Source organism: Gopherus evgoodei, chromosome 4 (genome assembly GCF_007399415.2).
Source record: "Gopherus evgoodei ecotype Sinaloan lineage chromosome 4, rGopEvg1_v1.p, whole genome shotgun sequence".
NCBI classification, from domain to species: Eukaryota; Metazoa; Chordata; order Testudines; family Testudinidae; genus Gopherus; species Gopherus evgoodei.
Genome location: NC_044325.1, coordinates 36260580 through 36280467, shown reverse-complemented (window position 1 = coordinate 36280467; position 19888 = coordinate 36260580). Strand labels below are relative to the sequence as shown.

General features: G+C 42.8%; 1 protein-coding gene across 2 annotated transcripts; it reads left to right on the top strand.

Moving 5' to 3' along the window:
• The first annotated feature begins 4626 nt into the window (after positions 1-4626).
• GPR65 (G protein-coupled receptor 65) lies at positions 4627-17493 on the top strand. 2 transcript variants are annotated; one of them, XM_030558971.1, is made up of 2 exons: positions 4627-4696; positions 15928-17493. In XM_030558971.1, exon 2 carries the CDS (start codon positions 16070-16072, stop codon positions 17078-17080), a length of 1011 nt encoding a protein of 336 aa, XP_030414831.1. In that variant the 5' UTR covers positions 4627-4696; positions 15928-16069; the 3' UTR covers positions 17081-17493. The 2 variants fall into 2 exon arrangements, with proteins under 2 accessions (XP_030414831.1, XP_030414832.1); XM_030558972.1 differs by lacking the exon at positions 4627-4696 and adding an exon at positions 15413-15544.
• Positions 17494-19888: the final 2395 nt, after the last annotated feature.

Genomic DNA, 19888 nt, shown 5'->3' with positions numbered 1-19888 from the left:
AGTCCTGTGGCACCTTGTAGACTAACAGACGTATTGGAGCATGAGCTTTTGTGGGTGAATGCATGCATCCGACGAAGTGGGTAGTTCACCCATGAAAGTTCATGCTCCAATACGTCTGTTAGTCCGTAAGGTGCCACAGGACTCTTTGCTGCTTTTACAGATCCAGACTAACACGGCTCCCCTCTGATACTTGTCTTCTTTAGAGTACACTACATAACAAACTTTTTTTCCAAGGCTTTTCCAAGGGACTGTGTGGTAGGTTGGGTGGTGTATGGTATGGTATAGGGGTATGCCTAGCAGGATGAGAAGGTTCTCACTTCCTGGGGTCTGTTTTTAGTATCTACGTTGGAGGATATTTAATTGCTGTACTGCCATGCACCTACAAAATATGAATAACTGAAATAGTAAACAATATTCCATAAAAGCAAGCCAGGTTTTTCACACAGATCCTATTCCAAAAAAACATTCTGTATGAAGGGAAGGTCGCCAAATTGTTAATACACTGAAATAATACTGTGTCTGATGAAGTGGGTATTCACTCACGAAAGCTTATGCTCCAATACATCTGTTAGTGTGTAAGGTGCCACAGGACTCTTTGTTGCTTGAAATAATACTAACACTTCTTATCTATAAATGAGACTTTTCATCTATTGAGCTCAAAGCACTTTACAAGAATAGTCACTCCTTTTGCAGATGGAGAAAATAAGGCAGAGAGAGGTGAAAGGATTTGCCCACGATCACAGAGGTAGTCAGTGTCAGATCTAGATATAGAAAGCCAGCTCTTATCTATTTATCCACATAAGGGATGTTGCTGAGCTTACACTAGCAACTGCTTCTGCTCTTTATGCTGCTGAAGAACTGTAGTGTCTAAATGATGACTGTTTCCTATTTAAGCAGCAAAGAGTCCTGTGGCACCTTATAGACTAACAGACGTATTGGAGTATGAGCTTTCATGGGTGAATACCCACTTTGTCGGATGCATGTTTCCTGTTTGTTTGCTAATCCTTAATAACAACATTGAACACGTGTATACAATTTTTTATTTTCAAAGCATTACAAACATTAATTAGTTATTCCCACACCTCAGTGAGATATGTAAACCAGTATTATTAGCTCTGTTTTACAAAGGGGAGAAGGACAATAAGGAGGTTAGGTGACTGCTCAAGGCTACAAAGTGAGTCAGTGGCAGAGCCAGGATTAGCATTCCTGGCCTCCAGTCCATATTCAATCCACTAGACTATATCTTGTCACATCCTAATGCTTTTATGTGAGCTGCTTAGTAATATTATTTTGTCATCATGATGAAACAGATGAAGTCAGTTGGGTAATTTTTGCTGAGCACCTAAATGAATACATCTGTGGAGGCATATTATTCTCAGTAGAAGACCCTCAGCTCTGGAATGAACATCATGTCATTTGCCAATCAGAGGCCAAATCTGATTTTCAGGACATGACTCAGGTCTCAATCCTGCAAGGTGCTGAGTCCCCTCACCTCTCAGTAGTTGAGGGTGCCAAGCAACCTGCAGAATCAGAACATCAAAGGCTTCTTCCTTGGCAGGCAATTTTAGACAGCATTTGAAGAATCTTAATCTGGGTTGAGAATCTTGGTCTTTTCTTCTGCCAATCATAGGCACCAACTCCATGGATGCTCCAGGGCTCAAGCACTCACAGAAAAAAAAAATAGGGGGTGCTCAGCACCCACCAGCAACAGAAGTTCCATGGCCCTGGAGCTGGCTGCAGATCAGTTGGTCAGCAGGCCCCAGGATGGCCAGTGGAGCAGCAAGCAGCTGGTGGGAGGCGTTTGGAGGGGCAGAGAGGAGCAAGCGGTAGGCAGTGGGGGCCTTGGGGGAGGGGGAAGAGGGTAGTGGGAAGAGGCAGAGCGAGGGTGGGACCACCCCCTGGGAAAAACAAAAGTCAGTGACTGTGCTGCCAATAAATTACATTTGTTGCTTTTAGCTTTTCTACATGCACCCCAGGGAGGTATGAGGGAGGCACTTATTAATCCAAAACTAAATACAAATATTAAAGCTTTAAACAAAATGCTTGCCGTCTATTTCCTATGTAAAGCATTTTAGACACAGTAAATTAGTTTTTTTTCTTTTCAGTTTCTCTTTTTCAATGACAAATGCCCAATCCAACAGTGACAGCATCTCTTTGAATGGTAGTTGGTAATTTGGGGCACAGACACTGGGCAAATTCAGCCTCAGTACAAGGAGACACCAATGAGAAGTGGGTTTTCTTGCACAGTGTATGATGCATCATCCCCTTTTCAGCTTCCTTTTCTGATAAGCACACAGTGAAGAAATATGTAATAGTAGCTGATATACAACATAATACATGGGAAAAAACCAGCAATTGGAACATTTTACAATGATAAAAACAAATTGCTTCTTTCTCACTGCACAATGAGAACCTTCAACAGAAAAAACTGAGCTACCACCAATTTCATCCTGAGTCCACAATGGGCAGGCGAAAGGTGAGTCAGAAGCTCTGGAAGCTAGAGAATGTTTCTGATAGAGAACAGAATGAAAGATTGACTGAAATTTCCTTCAGAATAATGCCCTGGTCTGCCCACCATCTCAGCTTACAGAAAACCACCCAATTGCCATACTGGGGAGCAGTGTCGGGACCTCATTTTGCAGGCATTCTTCAGTCTGAAACTATTCAGTGATTTTAGGTTTGATGTATCCAGCCCATCACTGCAAACACCATATATGAAAATGTTGTGTCTCATTCTGGCTGGAAAATAGGATCCAAATCTTTGAATCAAACAGAAAAGAGCTCTCCAGCATTATCTTCTGATTCAGCAGAGCCTGTATTTGCTGTTTAGCCTAGTTCAAGGGTTTGAAATATGCCACTATAGCAGGGTAGTTACCCTGCTTCTGCCCAGAGAGGTTAAAAACAGCCCTGGAGAGGGCTGTGGCTGGGGAAAGGCTGATTGGGGAAACAGCCTCAGCTGGGGCCATGCCCCAGTCAGGCCATAGCTGGCCCTATAAAAGGGCTGCTAGCCAGTGCTTAATAGTCTCTATTTAGCTGTTGAGAGGAATGGGCTTGGCTGCTGAGCAGGAGACCTAGACTGGACCAGGGCTGGGGAATGGCCAGAGGAGCTAGGGAGCTCTGGCCTGGAAAACCCCTAGGGTGCAGGCCTTGCTAAAGGCTGAGAAGGGTACTGGGGTTGCAGAGGGCAGCCCAAGGGTAGGCAAAGGCAGTAGGTCTAAAATCTCCTTGCCAATGATGAGTGGCAATTATACTGCAGTCTGCCCAAGTGAGTGAGGGCTAGATGGTGACTGGCAGTAGCCAAAGATTGAGGTGAGGTGGGGATAGGGGTTTTGAGGTGATGGAGATGGGAGTTTGGAGGTTCCCTGGGGAGGGCAGACCCAGCAAGACTGCAGGAGGCAGAACCCCAAGAGAAGGGGCACTGGGGTCTGGGAGGGACACCAGGGCCAACAGCAAGCGAGACACTGGCCTGCAGAGGGCGCTCCTGAGTGGACAGAGCTAATTCCCAGGATGACCAGCAGGAGGTGCCACAGCAGTGAGTCATTGCCCCATGACAGCCACTAAGACCTATATTTAACTTCTCCTAGCATTTAACCTGAATCAGCAAACAGGCCGTCTGTTTGTGTTACCCAGTGTGTAGAAATCTGGTGTGAAGTTGTACCAATTTCCCAAATGCAGAAGTGAATCGCTCCCATGCAAACTCAGATTTTATGAGAATTAATGTATACAAAACCAACTTGTCTTACCCACAGAAAAAAAGAGGATCTGTACAGATTAGCCAACTGTGCAATAGTCACATTAAGCCAGGATTATTTCTTAAAAGAATCAAATGGCCTGAACTTCCTTCTTTTAACTTCAATGGGGGCAGTCCTAGTTTCAATTTATAGAAAATAATTATATATATATTTACATATCATGTATATTACATATATTATACTTTCATGCTGTGGATCAAATCCTGTAGCCCTTACTAAAGCAAAACGCCCATTGAATGACTTGACCCTGGGTGAATATAAATACAATTTTAAAATCTGTATTTACAGCTTTTGAAGTGAATCAGTTCTTGCTGGGTCAAACCCTTAGATCCTTTCAGTTTATATAGAGGCTTTGCTCAGGCCAATTCCTATCTAATTCAATGGGAGATTGCTAAAGAGAATCTGGAATAAAAAATGCATGTCTGATACTTCAACCAGCAGGATCGGGTCCTCAGTAAGAACCTCTGATTTTTGGCATATTAAAATAAAAAAGATGGAGCACTGCATCTATGGAGCTGTCATCTCTGCATACTCCACATCAATAGCATAGATAAAGGTGGAAGCAATATACTCCACTTTATGGAAGCAGGTGCTGACTTTGGGCTCCTGTAAAGTTGCTAAGGCAACCTCAGATGGGCAAAGTTTGGGCACCCTGGCTTATTCAGCCATTTTGCCCACTTTCTTGCTGCCAAACCAAGATTAATAGGACAAAGTGGAAGACCAACATTAGTGCCTGAAAAATAAGGCAGATTTTTTTCAATTCTGAATACATATATCCTATCTATTGAACTGCTTTCTCATTGGTGTATTCTCTATTAAAGATATGCGTTGCAGTTTCCTGTTTCTTTAGGGACACTCTTTGCTGTAGTTTCCTGTCTTAAAACCAGCTGTTCACAGTAGCTAAAGTAGTAAAAACTGCAACACTGGAAAGCATGGCTTGCCAGGTAAGTCCAGAACTTCTAAGAAGCTAGCAGGGACATAACTTTTATCAGCAGCATTATCCTCTAGTACAGTTCTCCTGCTGGTTCTCCTTGAATGTGATGCTGACAACATCAGATAGAACTGCTAAACACTGAGACATGCAAGGGTGTGGAGAGAGATTGTCTGATGCTATAGTACCAACATGTGCATGAGGCAGAAGGGTGAGTGGATCGTTCCAAAGATGGGGTGATTTAAGACACTACTCCAACCTCCTGGATATGGTTTATTGCTCTTAAAGAACTGGCTGAGTTAAAAGCCTCTATTGTTTTGTAGAGCAAGGAGGGAATAATGAAAATATTTTCAGATGGGTTTTCAGATTATAAACTACAGTAGAACCTCAGAGTTAGGAACACCTTGGGAATGGAGTTGTTCGCAACTATGAAATGTTCATAACTCTGAACAAAATGTTATGGTTATTCAGCTGTAAACTTTTAAAAGAACATTGACTTAATACAGCTTTGAAACTTTACTATGCAGAAGAAAAATGCTGCTTTCCTTTTTTTAATAGTTTACATTTAACATAGTACTCTGCTGTATTTCCTTTTTTTCATGTGTTTGTCTCTGCTGCTGCCTGAGTATATACTTCCAGTTCCAAATGACACGCATGGTTGACCAGTCGTAACTCTGAGGTTCTGTTATATAGTTTCCATTACTACGTTGCTCTAGCATCATCATGGCTAAGGAGTTTCAGCAGCTCATCTGATTATTTTGTTTATTATTTGTTTAGCACCAATAATATGTGCAGCCATGTACAATACAAAAAAAATCAAATAGTCTCTGCCTCAAAGAGCTTACAAACTAAGCAAGAGAGACTGAAGACAAGATGCTCTGGAAAGTGGTTTATTAATGTTTCTAGCACCATATGTATTGTATTTCGCATAGTTTCTCTCTCTCTAAACATGCAATATCAAAAATTTGTTTCATATAAGGTGTAGCGAAATCATAGTAATAGACAAATGTGTGAACTACATCCTACCAAACCAATGACCTCTGTAATTTATGCATTAGCTGATTTATTTTAACAATAATATATGGGATTTTTTTTTTTAGTGCTTTATAAAATAGTTTTGTAATCAGGGCCGGCTTTATGGCCCGCGGGGCCCGATTCGAATACTTGGCGGCGGTCTGGGGCTTCGGCAGCATTTCGGCAATGAGGGCTCTGCTCTGGGTCTTCCACAACACCGAAAGACGCCCGCCACTGAAATGCCACCAAAGACCCCCGGAGTAGGGCCCCTTTAGGCGTGGGCATTCTTCGGTGCAGGGCCCAAATCAGGGGAATCGACCTAAAGCCGGTCCTGCTTGTAAGTATTTCTCAGAATTAACAGAAGTTCATGCTTTGTAGGCTTCCCTGGCTCCCTAATAAAGGTAGACTACATTTATAACAGTTGTGAATATAATTTAACAATTCATGAAAGAAGATGCTTTTTTTTAAGTATGGGGCACAAAGGATACCGTACTAGTATAGGATGCATTTTAAGTAAATAGTAAATATGGGCTCAAGCATAAAAAGTCTCATAAAAATCCGGTCTTCAAACATCCAACATTTTGTCAAGGTTCAGACTTGAGTTTTTGGATCTGCTCATTCTAAAGATAGGGACTACTCGCAAAATTCAGATCGAAATCTAGATTTGGGAGGTTTTACTGTTACAGGGTTTCAATTTTAAGCACATGAAACAATACAATTTACAATATGGGTCTGATAGGAAACAGGCATTTCAAGTCAACTAGCTGCACCTACAACTTCTGGCTGCTTTATTACTATTTTGCATAGAACCACTGCAGCAGCAGCACTCGCAGATCTTCCAGCTTTTGCAGTACAGTTCTCTAATTGCTTATCTTACCTGCAGAGCCATTTATTACAGCAGCGTAGCACAGTATACTGAAAATTGCTAGTAGCAATTAGTTGGATCTTTTTGAATTAGAAATGTAGGAATGGTGATATGTGCTTGTTGCAGATGCTTCAAAGGAGATTAAGCTGGTTGTCAGTGGCTAAAGTAGGATTTGTTGAAATGAGCGCATAAACTTTACTGTTCATAACACAAAACCATTAGTCAGACTCTTGGGCTTTTCTAATTTCCAAGACTAAGATATTCTCCAGTCTGGAGAGAGGAAAAAAGACTTTCTTCTACTGAATTGAAGTAGGAGGTCTCTTCAGAAAATGGTAGAATGTTACTAGAATCTTCATTTCATGTTTGTGATCAAATCAAAGGATATTTTTGGTGCTGATTCTATTGCTTTGAAATGGCAATGTGCAAAGAGAATCTTGCAAGTCCTCTCTGGACAATGCTTTGTGGATCTAAATTGCAGTGTTCAGAACACACATACCATGGTGATGGGAACTGTAGCGATACCATAGATGAGAGAAACTTTCCTCCTGGCATGATTAGAAAGGTCTTTATTAGCTTCTTTACATACTTCCCTAAAAGGATATAATTTCCCAGTCCATTTCTCCAGATGTTACCCAAGTCTATTATTCCATAGTTAACTTTCCCAGTCTACTCCTACAGCTGGTTTCCTATACTAGAGTTGTGGAGAGAGTAGCAAAATGGTGATCAAGGAAATGGACTGATAAATAACCACGCCTGTTGGTTGCTATTGGAGACAGGAGAAAATGAACAGAAAGTTGACCCCACGTAGGGTTATGTTGGGGACATATCTAATTTGGAAACCAGAATATAGATATGATGGGCCAAACTCTACTCTCACAGTTACACAAACATGAGGCTGGAAGAACTCCAAAATCTGGATTTACTCCAATGTAAGTAAGAGTAAATTTGGTCCTATAATAGTTATTTTTTTTGAAGCGCAAATTCAAAGTTAGATTTATATGTATTCTATAATGGAGAAAATTAAACAGTCTTGACAATAAATAGATATAAATCCCAAAACTATAACCCAATATCATTTCTAAGCAATAACTATAACTCTCCAAAACAGAAGAATAGGCTACCTATTGAATGGAGGCTTTAGGAATGATTCATTTCAGTCATTCAGAAAAGGTGAGTCATGTATGAAATATTCCAACCAGGAGTCATGAAGTTGTGAAATAAACATTGTAGCCAAATTCTTCCCTTCCCAGCCAATAAAATAGAGTATGTGGCTAAAGGCAGAATTTAGCCTGCCCTGATTATATGATTCTCTTCAAGTAGCTACAATTTAAGTATATGCAATGTAGGCTACTCACCAGGTTTATTCAGTGACAGAATGACAGGCAGCAAATGGGATGCTCCTACTGAGAGCATGACTGGGCCTAAATAGTATCAATATGTCAGGGCCTGAAAACAGTTTCTTTAGGAGGTCAGAAGCTGCCTCCTGGCACAAGCACTTTCCTTTGTCAATGCGCTCATGCTGAAACATGTTGTTGTTGTTGATGAATATTAGTAAAGAACATTTGCGGGCAGTGACCTATTCAAATAAGGACATAAAGAAATGCTGGGGAGGGACAGTCCACTTGTCCTGTGAATCTTCACCTTTCTTGCTTCATCTCTCCATTTTTTTTCATGCAAAATTGTCTCTGAAACTAATCTCTAATCTTTATTGCATAAGGTATTTTGCAGAATAAAAGCAAAGCAAGGTCCAAGCCCTAAAGATCTTGCAGTCTAAGTCTGACAAATACAATACATGGGACAGCAATTTTAGCATGAGGAGAAGGTTCATGGTCAGTGAGGAGATCATTATAGAAGAAAGGGTGGGAGGAAGACCAGGATGCTGGTCTAGGAGTAGGGAATGGTATGAAAGTAAACAGTGTGAGGAATCAGGAGAGCAGTTACAGTATACGACAGGAAAGGGAAGAATGCAGTGACTCAGAAGTGTTGGAGGGTGAAACAGCAGCATATTTTTCCCCTCATCTGGCTTTCCTACACGTTTACTTTACTTTCAGTTACAAAAGGGCCTGACCAAAACCCACGATCCAAACACCTGCAAATTGAACATTTGCAATCTGAGCCTATCTCTGTGCTTTAAGTGAAATAATTCTGCCTACATTTAAATACTTTATTCACCAGGAAGGCAGTTTAGCAAACCATACTGGCAGCTCTCCTTCACTCTTGCTAAATATTCCTTTCTCCTTGCTAAATTTTCCTTTTAAAATTAATTCTCAGTCTCTCAATAATTAAATATCCACAGGGGCTCAATTTGGCTGGAGTCTCTTTTCTCTAAGAGGAATTTCCCCGTTTTCCAATTTGTGTGAATTTCGTGCTCCCAGAAGTGAGGAATTAGTTGCCCTTGTTTGAGTCAAACAGTGGCATGGACAAGTGATGTGCTGAATGCCACTTCTGACTCCTTTCGAGTAGGGAAAGTATCTCTATAGGAAGGGGAGTAGGGCAATAACAGCTAGAGCTGGGTGAAAAATCCACAGTGAACCTCAGACTACGCACATCTGACGTTGGGTTTTCTGTCTGATGAATCCGCAAACTTTAGCTCATGCATGCAAAATCCATAGAGCATGGGCTGAAATTGCTCACACTGTTCAGAAATCCGAGTGCCCCAGCTGGCTTCCTTAACTGTCCCCTTGCAGGAACAGTTCTTTACCGCTCTAGCCTCAGTCAATGTACTTGACAAGTACCATGGTTCTTCCACACTGGGCCTCTAACATTCTCATTCCACAGCAAGCTTCTCCTTCTCTTCTGCTGACACACTGTCTGACACTAAAACCACAGATGAGTCAGAGAACCATTCCTTTCTCTGTATTAGTTAGCAAACTACACTACAACTGAAATGGCCCATTGAAACGTTCTATCTCCTGAACTTTATTTAGCAAACCTTGAAGTAAGAGCACCACTAAAGACCAAAAGTTGTGGCTTAGAAGTCTTAGCTCTAAGCTGATTGTTCCACAGATTGCTTACAATCACAGGTTCTGTAAAAGCAGCAAAGAATCCATTGGTACCTTATAGACTAACAGACGTTTTGGAGCATGAGCTTCCGTGGGTGAATATCCACTTCGTCAGATGCATGTGACAGGCTCAAATCCCAGTAGGGTTGATTGTCATTCTCAGAGGGCTCTGGTCAAACTGAATAGCATGCAGTTTACTACATGAAACTTCAAATCAGCAGCCTTGGCATCTATGCAGGGACATTAAACCCCTATTTTTTTAAAGGTGGGGGGAGACAATGAATTTAACACCGGCTTCAGCAAACAGCCAAATTTACATGGTGAATGACTGACAGGACAATTTATTTTGAAAATCAGAAGGTTTGTGGTTAACTCTAAATTGTGGATTCAGATTCAGGGTGAGGGCGTAGAAAATGTATTTTCAGGTTTAATTCTACATTTGATATTTGGATTGGAGGGAAAGGAAATTTAGAAATCTACCTCATTGGTGGGTTTAACTCTTATTTAGCTATTTGGATTCACAACCAGCTGATGGGAAGAAGTAGATATTAAATGCTTTTACTGGTTGAACCATAAAACTATAGCCTTATGTTCCCTACTTATATTATTTACCAGAAGGATGGCAAAGGTGATAAGAGGCAGCCCATTCCCAGTATAACTACTAACTGAGCCTCATCACTCGCCCCTATCAGGTTGTAGGTATTATTCACAACATTTCACAAATAGTGAATATGAAGCACAAGAAGTTGAAAGGCCCATCTTACACTACAAAATTGAACTATTCTTTGACTACCTCAAGAAAGAAGAGGGGTGACACAGCAGTTATTTGTAATGTAGATGGAGCCTTCTTAACCAGGAGATCTTCAATGATCTAAAAATAAAAAAGATAGCTTTCTTTGCCAGGGTAACAAGCCTTGTGGATGGCGGAAAGCGGTAGATGTGGTATATCTTGACTTTAATAAAGCTTCTGATACTGGCTCACATGACCTTCTCATAAACAACCTAGGGAAATGCAACCTAGATGGAGCTACTATAAGGTGAGTGCAAAACTGTTTGGAAAACAATTCTCAGAGAATAAAAAGCGACAGAGTCCTGTGACATCTTATAGACTAACAGACATATTGGAGCATAAGCTTTTGTGGGTGAATACCCACTTCATCAAACACGTGGGTGAATACCCACTTCGTCAGACGAAGTGGGTTGCACCCACGAAAGCTTATGCTCCTATACGTCTGTTAGTCTATAAGGTGCCACAGGACTCTTTGTCACTTTTTACAGATCCAGACTAACATGGCTACCCCTCTGATACTCAGAGAGTAATTATCAGTGGTTCACAGTTATACTGAATGGACATAATGAGTGGGATCCTGCAAGGATCAGTTCTGGGTCTGGTTCTGGTTCTGTTCAATATCTTCATCAATGATTTAGATAATGGTATAGAGAGTACTCTTATGAAGTTTGCAGATGATACCAAGCTGGGAGAACTTGCAAGTGCTTTGGAGGATAGGATTAAAATTTAAAATGATCTGGACAAACTGGAGAAATGGTCTGAAGTAATTAGGATGAAATTCAATAAGAACAAATGCAAAGTACCTCATTAGGAAGGAACAATAAATTGCACACTTATAAAATGGGAAATGACAATTCTGTGGCCTGCATTGTGCAGGAGGTCAGACTAGATGATCATAATGGTCCCTTCTGACCTTAAAGTCTATGAGTACTGTGGAAAGGAATCTGGGGGTCAGAGTGGACCATAAGCTAAATATGAGTCAACAGTGTAACACTGTTACAAAAAAAAAACAAACATTATTCTGGGATGTATTAGCAGGAATGTTATAAGTAAGACACAATTCTTCCGCTCTACTCTGCGCTGTTTCACATTAGAACAAGACTCTTCTGGCACAGATGGGAGCCTCAGATGTGGAGGGGGAAATCACTACACAGTGCTTCATTTTCTAAAGTTCAGCCATAGAAAATGTCCTCTGTTCATCTCCCTTCTTAGAAACAACTCTACCTATCTCTTCAGCACCAAGGAAAGATTCAGCTATAGGCTCAGCAGGTGCAGAATCACAGTTGATCTTCGGTAGATTGAAAGAGCACATTCAACTGTTATTCTCAGTGCAAAAATGATAATAGCTGCTTACTGGGAAAACTTGTTGCAGGCATGGAGGTGGAGCAGCTGTCTGCTAAGTTAAACAGCCAGACACAAGGCTATCAAACAAGCTCATGGCTTAGGGAAGCTTTGAAAAAGCATAGTGAGCCCCAGCAACATTCTGTGGTGTTCTATTCTCAACCTGGGGCTGCAGAAACTGTGTGGTGCTTTCTGCACACCTGTGCATGTATCACTGACAGTGCACCTATTAATGCTGGAGAGCTTAATGCACATTTATTATGTCTACACTGTTTGGCACCACTCCTATGGGTTGTGAGAGTACAAGACCACTACTTTCACTGGCAGCAGGCATTTCACATCATGTGTTGTAAATGAATAAAGATTAATTGCTTTCAAAACAAAGGATTTTTATTTACTTACGAAAATAGCTCCAAAAAAAATTCTGAAGAAGTAAATACTTTTTAACTTAAAAAAATGTAGGAACTTTAATAAATAAAGAGGAAGGAACACTGCTATCCATTGTAGCGACATACACTGACCTGTGAGAGCTACAGTTGATTTGTACATGCCGCTGCAGCTGTCCATGCTTTCCCCCTCAAGGTGGAGTGGTAGAGGTAGGTGTGTGGGCCCTGAGGACACGTGGAATGCTGAGGCGGGGGTGTGTAGGAAGGTGCTGTTCTGCAGTTCTCCACAAACTGGAAGTCAAGCCCAGGACTGTTGAACCAGGAGTCCGCAGCATCTGTGTTTGCTGCCAGAGAAGCTTCATTATGTCCTGGTACATCTCCCTCTCCTTTTCCTACTGGGACTCCTGGGCCTTTCAGCTGTCCACTTTTTTCTTCTCCACACAGTCAGCAATATTGACCATCCCGGCCTTTAGTTCATGGTCTGATGCAGCATTTGGTTGCAGGATCTCACAGAACACATCCTCCTGTGACCTCTCTTTTCTCCTCCTTATCTGGATCAGTCCTTCCACTGATGTGGAGGGTACCCCTCAAGGCCACAGCAGCTGCAGCTGATAAAACACAGAGGTGCCATTGTCAGTATAGTAGGAATGGAAAGCAAAACATAAGATTCAGAACTCCCCCGTTCCCTTGCTTCCCTAAGGTGTTAAACAAGACATGCTTATTGACGCTTCTACTTTGGAGTGCTCGTGCCCAGTGCCACTCTCAGTTCAAGCAATGGTGAGAATGACCACCAGGGGTGAGAGAACCAAGTAGGGAATTGTTCAGGGATATGAAATTATGAGTATAGGGCAATGGAACTGAATACTGGCACCATTTTCCACAGGTAGTGTTGATTTTGGCTGATATTTCACTCCTGAGGGTAACAGACAAAAAGAGCACAGCTGCTGCTGGTGTCCCGAAGGTGCCTGGGCCCGTATGCTGCCTCTTTAAGGCAACAGGGCCTGCCAGGGATGGTTCCAGGGTTTTTGCCACTCCAAGCAGCGGAAAAAAAAAAAAGCCACAATCGTGATCGGCAGCACTTTGGCAGCAGCTCCACCGCGCCACTTTCTTTCTCCGCTGCAATTTGGCAGCAGGTCCTTCCCTCCGAGAGGGACCGAGGGACCCGCCGCCAAATTGCCGCCAAAGAGCCCGACGTGCCACCGCTTCCCCTTGGCCGCCCAAGCATCTGCTTGCTAAGCTGGTGCCTGGAGCCGGCCCTGGGGCCTGCCAAAGTTATTGCTGACTGAAATGGGAAAGTATTCTACCTCAGAGGAAAAAATAAAGCCACCATCCCTAGAAACCTCTGGAAGAGGATTGCAGTGTATCTCCATGGAAGTTTCATCAAGATCTGTCAGGAGGATTAAAGGGACATCCCTGTGTACATAAACAAACTACTGTGCACGGCCAACCCCCCTCCCCACCCAGTCCGACACTAGAAGGGAATGAAAAGCAGACAGCAATTCTACCTCTGTTTTGTACCACTACCTATTCTAGTACAAGTAAATTAATGAAAAGTCAATCACTGGGTCCTGCTAAGCTGTGGGAGCCGTAACTGTAATGGGAGATTTATTTACCCAAGGTTCAACTGCAGAGACTGACTGAACTGCAGTGGAGTCAAGAACAGCTCCTGGCTTGCAGCACAGCTAGACCCCCACTCATCAGTCCCCCATACACCTCTTCCTTGTCCACCACCTTTTCCTTGCGGTTCACGGCAGAGGCCTGTGACTCAGGCTCCTGGGAGGTATTCATGGTGGTGATGGGGTAGCCATCAAGTATGGCATGCAGCTCTTTGTAAAAGCAGCAGGTCTGTGGCTCAGTGCTGGAACGATTGTTGGCCTTCCTGATCTTCTGATATGCCTGCCACAACTCCTTGGCTTTCACATGGCTCTGCTGCTGATCCCCATTATACCCCTTCTCCTGCATCCCCTCAGCAATCTACTCATATATACTGACATTGCTACTGCTGGTTCAGAGCTGTGTCTGCACAGTCTGTTCTCACCAGCCCAAGAGATCAAATATCTCCTATCTACTTCAGGCCGAAGCATGTCTGGAGCATGTAGCCAGCATGGGCAGCTGGGCATCTGCACATAACATTGTAGAGCAGACAGAGGTGTGCTCACCAAGCTGGACCACCAGGAAAAGGCATTTCAAAAATTCTCAGAGATTTTAAATGTGGGGGATTTACAGCTTCTGTGACCCCGGGGCAGTGGCGTATCCACAGCAATCAGTGTCAGGCAGTGTGCGATAACTGCAGGAGGATAATTAGGGTTGACAAAGGTAATGTAGAATCCACCATAGGTGCCGATTTCCCTGCTTTCCCCTGGTGCTCGATCCTCCTTTACCCCCGGCCCTGGCCCTGCCCACCTCTTCCCACCTCTGCCCCACTCTCATTCCAACCCCTTCCCCAAAGTCCCTACCCAAAATCCACCCTTCCATGTGGCCCCGCCTCTGCTCTGCCCCATTCCAACCCCTTCCCCAAAGTCCCTGCCCCAAATCCACCCCCTCCCTGCCACTATTCCAACCCCTTCCACAAATCCCTGCCCTGACCCCGCCTCTTCCCCTGAGTGTGCCATGTTCCTGCTCCTTCCCTCACTCCCAGCACGCCACCAAACAGCTGTTTGGTGGCAGCTGCGGAGAAGAGCTGGGATGGAGCTTGGCTGCCAGCGAATGCAGAGCAACCACTAATTTTTCCCTGTGGGCGCTCCGGCCCAGAGCACCCACGGAGTTGGCAGCTATGGTAAAAGCAGGAAAGAATCCTGTGGCACCTTATAGACTAACAGACGTTTTGGAGCATGAGCTTTCGTGGGTGAACACCCACTTCGTCAGATGCATGTAGTGGAAATTTCCAGGGGCAGGTATATATATGCAGGCAAGCTAGAGATAATGAGGTAGTTCAATCAGAGAGGATGAGGCCCTGTTCTAGCAGTTGAGGTCTGAAAACCAAAGGAGGAGAAACTGGTTTTGTAACTGGCAAGCCATTCACAGTCTTTGTTTAATCCTGAGCTGATGGTGTCAAATTTGCAGATGAACTGAAGCTCAGCAGTTTCTCTTTGAAGTCTGGTCCTGAAGTTTTTTTGCTGCAGGATGGCCATCTTAAGGTCTGCTATAGTGTGGCCAGGGAGGTTGAAGTGTTCTCCTACAAGTTTTTGTATATTGCCATTCCTAATATCTGATTTGTGTCCGTTTATCCTTTTCCGTAGCGACTGTCCAGTTTGGCCGATGTACATAGCAGAGGGGCATTGCTGGCATATGATGGCGTATATTACATTGGTGGACGTGCAGCTATGGTGTCCACTCTCATTCCAGGTTCACATCTGTACATCAACCATCAATCAATGCTGCTCAGGGACCTGCTCTTACTATGTTGGCATAATGAGGCACCTGCATCAGTGGGAGATAAATTTAAGTCTAGACATGTGCACAAGTAAGTCGATGCAAGGTGGCTTACACTGACCTAACTTTGTAGTGTAGAGCAAGCCTGGGACACAAGGAGATGTTATAAGCATGAGGAAGGGAAAGAAGGAGAGTTTACACAAATTAAGATGATGAGATCTCCTGATTTTTGCAAAGCAAATATATTCATTCAGTAAATACACATTAGAACTGATTCTTTCCTATACTAATTGTCTCAGGTCCTATACTAAATGGCCCAGGTTTCATGCTGCACCTCTCAGGATGCACAACACAGTCTTATGAGACTAGCTCTTTTACTCCTGCATTGACTTGGAGCTTTCGAAGGACCACTGCATTTTTGCGCACCAGGTTAACTGAATGATCAACCAAATGATATTTTTTTTCTTGCTACAGAAAGAAATTTCAGTGCAGTGGATGGGATCCTTGTCATTGTGCCCTGGGGAATTAGCAGAAGAAACTGACCCATAAGAATACAGAGCTTGCTCTTCTGTATCCAGGCTGGAATTAACTCAATGATTGTTCTAAGAAGGGGACAATGAATAATACTGCTGACTGCATGGACGATTACAATCTGGATAAGAACTTGTTTCCATTTGTTTACATCACTGTGATTGTGGTCAGTATTCCTGTCAATTGTACATTCCTCTGTGTATCTTGTATACAAGTGAAGAAAAAAAATGAGTTAGCAATATATCTCTTCAGTTTATCCCTAGCTGACCTCCTATACTCTCTGACCTTGCCTCTGTGGATTGATTACACTTGGCATGGAGATACCTGGCGATTCTCTGCTTTGCTTTGCCAGATTTCTGCCTTCCTTATGTACATGAATTTTTACACCAGTGCTGCCTTCCTTACTTGCATCTCTGTGGATAGATACCTGGCATTAGTTCACCCTCTCAAGTTCCAACACCTGCGCACAAGAAGATTTGCCTTACTTGTTAGCATCTTTGTTTGGATTTTGGAAACCAGCCTGAACAGTACGATTCTGGTGAGGGATGAAACATTCAATGAGGTTTGCAATTCCACTCGCCATGTCTTATGTTATGATAAATACCCTATGGAAAAATGGCAAGCCATACTAAACATCGTCCGGATATGCTCAGGATACATGATCCCTTTGGCCATCATGATATTTTGCTACCAAAAAATCTACCAAGCTGTGAGGCGTAATCAAGCCACAGAAGATAGAGAAAAAAAGAAAATCAAGAAGCTGCTATTGAGCATCACCATTACTTTCTTCTTTTGCTTCACTCCCTATCATGCTGTGTTGCTGATTCGCAGCATCAATGAGCCAGACAATGTCAACTTTGTCCATATGTTTAAGCCTTATAGAATTACACAAGCCTTAACAAGTTTCAACTGTATTGCTGACCCAATTCTGTACTGCTTTGTGAGTGAAACTGGGAGAACAGATATCCTGAACATGCTCAAACGCTGCTTTTGTGTGCGACAATCTGAGTTACAGCAGCCAACAGATGCTACTATGACTAGTATTATTAAAAAGAGTGCTACAGCAGTGACACTGAAGTCATCTACAGACCTTTAAGTGCAAATGAACTTTTGTCCAAAATGCCCAATACAGTGAACTGCCAAAGAACTATATAATTGATGAGACAGGCCAAATTCTTTCCTAATTTACACCCAAGAAACATCACTGAAGCTGTATAGTATTCAAAATAATGTGAAATCAGTGGAGTTGCCTGGGTGTAACTGAGGGGAAAATTCAGCCATTATATTATTTGCTTTACATATACCATGCAAGGGCAAGTATGTGGTCTAGTGATCAAAAAGAGGTTAATGTGAGTCAGGACTCATGGGTTCTATTACTGGAGGATCTAATAGGGATTCATTATGCGACCAGGGCAAGTCACTGAAGTTGCACCAATATACAACTGGAGTGGAGAGGCAGGATTAGTGTCATTGTTCTAACCCAGGGATCGGCAACCTTTGGCACACGGCCTGTCAGGGAAATCCACTGGCGGGTTGGGCCGGTTTGTTTACCTGCCGTGTCCACAGGTTCGGCCAATCGCAGCTCCCACTGGCCGCAGTTCACCGCTCCATGCCAATGGGGGCAGCGGGAAGCGATGGCCAGCACATCCCTTGGTCCGCGCCGCTTCCCACAGCCCCCATTGGCCTGGAGCAGCAAACCGCAATGAGTGGGAGCCACGATCGGCCAAACCTGCGGACACGGCAGGTAAACAAACCAGCCCGGCCCGTCAGGGTGCTTACCGTGGCGGGCCATGTGCCAAAGGTTGCTGATCCCTGTTCTAACCAGAAAAAAACAAATGCAGAAATCAAACAGCAATCACCTTGTGCTGTGCTGCCAATAATTTAACAAGTGTCTCCCACAACACTGTCTCCCTTATCTCATTCCATACACTTGAATCGGGCATGCATGCGCCCACAGATAAGAGGGTAGAAAAGTTATGAATCTATTTGCTTTCCAATTTTAATATACATATGAAGGTTGTGGGGGGAAGCATCCCCTCATGGGATTTTTTAAAAATACCTGGTCTTTTGATACAAACCATATTCCAAAGGCAAAAAGAGCCTAAGAACTCCAGGGATAAATGTTACAAGTGTGACTGGAATTATACTGCAGTAGTCAGAAAGAGAATGACTACACGGGGCACTCATCTTAATCTACCTTCTAATGTCGTTGCGCAATTTTAACAAGCAGGTTTCTATAAGCCCTCAATATCTTCAGCAATGTTTTAAACCTGTACATTTATACAGGCTTGTCAAAAAAGTCTCCACTTTTGTCTTTGCTAATACATATGCTTTCCCTTTTTGAAATAGTTTCATTATAATAGGAAGATCCAGATTCAGATGATTAAAAGTTAATTATTGTTGAAACACACATAAGGCTTCACACTCCTCTGTTGGAATTATTCATTGTGTACACTGGTGGAACTGTGGCCCCATGTCTCCAGGACACAAAGAGGCACAGCAATGGGGATACAGCAGTAGGAAACCATGAACTACTAATCCTCATGCTGTTCTTCTCCTGGGGTTAAAGTAATACAGGGCTAGATTCTGCTCTTGGTTATAATTGTCTAAAGCCAGAGTAACTGGATTTACGTCAGTTCACTGAGAATAGATATTGGTCCACATTCCAGTCCTCAGGGCTGTCGATCTGGTTCAAAAAAATTAAAACTATAAAAAAACCTGAAGCCAACAATAACCTGTGCAACAGATACTAATTATGGGTTTGGTTCTGTGCAGTGCTGAGAGTCTCCTGTGAAGGTGCTGATTTTTAGAGCTTCTCAGAAAAAATTCCACCCAAAAACCAAAAACTTCACTTTTCAGCTGAAAATTTTCATTCATCCGGTTTTCCAACAACATCAACAACAAAGAGAGAAAATGTGTATGGAAAGCATTTTGCTGCAAAAATTTTCATTTAGGCAAAATGCCAATTTTCCATTAAAAAAAAAGCCTTGCTATATAGATTTATATATCAGAAGGACTTGGGCCCCTGAAAGCAGCACCAAGGAGTGAGTCTTCATGTTAGCATCTGTTTCACAAATTCTTTTTGCATTTCAATGTGATTGTTCCACAATTACTTTCTTTTAACCTTTTAAGTTATGGGTTGAATTTTACTGTTGACAGGGAAAGAACAGCACAGCACAGCAAAGGAAGCAGCTCTGCCAGTTGCTTCATCAAAGTGCTTCAATGCTGGCCTGAGAACATGATGCATTTCATAAGTGAACAAGAAATTTCATCACCCTGGAAGAATTAAAAAAGGAAGCATCTCCGCTGTATTAGCATTGAGGTGCATTGTTTTGAACAAATATCAGAACCTGTTGACTCCTGAAAAGATCAGCTACAGGGAAGCATAACAGTATTAAAAAGTACTGTTCTTTGATAACTGGCTAACTTTGTGAGCTGCCCTCAGAAAGAGAACAGCCTTGCTGCAATACCTTGACATGTAAACATCTTTCAGCACATACTGGAAAAGGTTAGAAAAAAATTCCAGCTGTAGTACTCACTTGCTGGCAAGGTAGCGCCCTATCTGTTGCAGCATGGATAGAGTATTGGAGTGGGATTCAGGAGACTTAGGTTCTGTTCCTGGCCTTCTAGTCTCTCACTTGGCAAGTCACTATGGTCATAATCCTACCCTGAGTTCTGCCCAGGTGGACCTCTGCATCTGCATGGAGTCCCACTGACTTCAGCATGGTGCTGCCCAGGAGCCTGCCCCTGCAGATCTCAGTGTAAGATCTTCATGTCTCTATTTTTTCATCCATAAACTGTGGGAAGTGCTTCTCCCCACACCTTTCCAAAGCACTTTGCAATGCTAAGTTAGACAGTACATTATAACATGTCTGTTGCTATAAATGTAATTCTTGTATTATAT

What these genes read in the sequence shown, in the direction of transcription:
- GPR65 (XM_030558971.1), top strand. Translation starts at nt 16,070, where the DNA reads ATGAATAATACTGCTGACTGCATGGACGATTACAATCTGGATAAGAAC.